The 2322-nt window shown below is 53.4% G+C and overlaps 1 protein-coding gene across 1 annotated transcript; it reads right to left on the bottom strand.

Annotated features, from left to right (window-relative positions):
• Positions 1 to 364: 364 nt before the first annotated feature.
• On the bottom strand, positions 365 to 1408 carry LOC120843596 (the record flags this gene model as incomplete). The annotated part of the gene is made up of 1 exon (XM_040215001.2): positions 365 to 1408. A coding segment is annotated over one exon (669 nt), but the record flags the coding sequence as incomplete, so codon positions are not given.
• Between the last annotated feature and the right edge of the window lie 914 nt (positions 1409 to 2322).

Here is a 2322-nt window from a genome sequence, read left to right as displayed (position 1 = left end):
AGTGGGTACCTGTCGGGGACTGTGGCGTTGTTCAGAGCACGATAGTCCCCGCACGGTCTCCAGTCACCAGGGTTTTTCTTGGGAACCATGTGCAGTGGAGACGCCCATGGACTTGATGATGGTTGAATGATGCCAAGCTCTAGCATGTGATCAAATTCATCTCGCGCGATCTTTAAACGGTCTGGTGGAAGCCGACGTGGTCGAGGATGAGTAGGTGGGCCAGTAGTCACGATGGGGTGGGCAACATTGTGCTTCACTGGACGCTGAACGTTGGTAGAGCTGGTGATAGACCCGAACTCTCGTAGCAAACTTTCGTACGGTGAAGTTGGACTGGAGCAGTTAGGCCTGTCCGGAGGTCGTGCAGGCTTACACGCGAGGTGTGTAACAATATTTGTAGTAGCATCTACGAGGCGCTTACGTTGCATATCAACCAGTAGGTTAAAATGTCGTAAAAAATCGGCACCGATAATAGGATAAGACACGTCCGCGACGAGAAAAACCCAGCGGAATACTCGACGCAGTCCGATGTTGAGGGACAAAGCGTGCTCACCGTAAGTAGCGATTGGAGTCTTATTGGCAGCTTGTAGAGTGGTAAGTGTCTGCCTGCCTTTTGTTTCAACGGCAGAAACTGGTAGTACGCTCACCTCCGCGCCGGTGTCAACCAAGAATCGCAAACCGGAGCCGCGATCTGTTATGAAGAACAAGCGGCTGAGCTGCGTACCCCCACCACTCGCCGCCTCTAGTGGTGGGTGCGGGCATTTCCCGAAGCAGAGCATGGTCCTACGCAGTTTCGGGCCCGGTCGCCGAAGGTCCGATGGTACCAACAAATATCTGAATGTCTTGATACTGCTCGGGTTTGGGAGGGCGAACTGTATCGGGGGCGGGACGTGGATCTCTGGCGATGGTCCGATCGTGAACGTGAAGTGAGCGCGGCTACTTGTGCCGTGAGGGTCTTGATCGCTTGTTGGATATCCGTGCGAAAAGAATCCTCCGTTGTTTCAGCGGCAGAGATGTTTGCCGGTGCACCGAGCAGATGCGATTGCGTGGCCGCAATAGGAGCGACTTGCGGGGCAGCGACTTGCGGTGCAGCGACTTCCATCACGGTGTCCGCCAACTGGGCGAGCTGAACTAATGCGAGTCCTGATGCAGAAGTAAGAACCATTCTTACGTTGTTAGGAAGTCTTTGCAAGAAGAGCTCCCGCAACAGGGCGGGGTCGAATGTCGCTGCCCGCTCTCCAAGAAGTTGTTGAAGACGTCGCAGTAGCTGGGATGGTGTACGGTCGCCCAGCTCTTCAGATGTTAGTAGTCGCTGGAGTCGTTGATGCTCGGATGCCGAGGTGCGTTTGATGAGCTCAGCCTTCAAATTGTCGTACGGGTTAGTTGTTGGTGGTTCGAGGATGATGTCTCGAACATCAACGGCAGTTTCGGGAGGCAACGCCGCTACCACATGGTGGAACCTCTGTGCTTGCGAGGTGATGTGGCTGGTTGTAAATTGGCTCTCCACTTGCGCGAACCAAAGTTGTGGGTCCGCTGTCCAGAATCGGGGAAGCCTGAGCGTGCGGACGACGGTGATGTCCAGCGGTGTTGCCTCATCGGTAGCCATGACGGAGGTGGCTTGCGGATCACGTCCGGGTCACCAATTGTAGGGAAAGAAGTTCCCTACCTATCTTTATTTACAAAATTATATACACGTCCAGTCCGGTCGGAAGCTGCCGGTGTTCTGAGCTCGGCCTCTCAGCTCGTTCTCCCTTGTCCACCTCTTCTTCCTTCGTCCGAACAGCCGGTTGCTACACCAATAACAAAGTGTACATACCGTGTTACGAAGGTAATCCATACGGCGTTTATTTCAGCTCTATATCACACAAAACAAGATAGAATCGACGAGAGTCCCTTTTCGACGAGTGTTCGTCAACACTGCCTCGGAAAACAAGGGGAAGAGATTGACCTCACCTCTTAATCTAGAATTGAGGTCAGTGATCAAACTATAATACGGGAAGGGTCCACAAGGGTCGCGCGGGCATATTCCATTTAGTACGCCAGCCGATCGTAGGCAGACGGTCTTGCGACGAAGCAACGCAGCGCCGAGTCGGAATGCCTGCTAGGCCTATACGCTTCGTCGGAAACGGTGGATCCAGCGTTCTTGTTCGTCGTGGTCTGTTTTAAGTACTGTTTTCTTGCTGCTTGAAGTCGGCACGCGCGGGAAGAACACGTAGAAAAATAAACGTTCAGTCAGTCAGAGTTTTGAGAGGAAGGAAAACAAAGAAAATAAACGTTCGTCGGCCGCCGCCATTCAAGTAACTGTCGGCCCTGCCCTACTGCGCA

Source organism: Ixodes scapularis, unplaced genomic scaffold (genome assembly GCF_016920785.2).
Source record: "Ixodes scapularis isolate PalLabHiFi unplaced genomic scaffold, ASM1692078v2 PGA_scaffold0__279_contigs__length_252992795, whole genome shotgun sequence".
Classification (NCBI taxonomy): Eukaryota; Metazoa; Arthropoda; class Arachnida; order Ixodida; family Ixodidae; genus Ixodes; species Ixodes scapularis.
The sequence above is the reverse complement of the archived record's forward strand: the minus strand, read 5'-3'. Positions and strand labels throughout refer to the sequence as shown.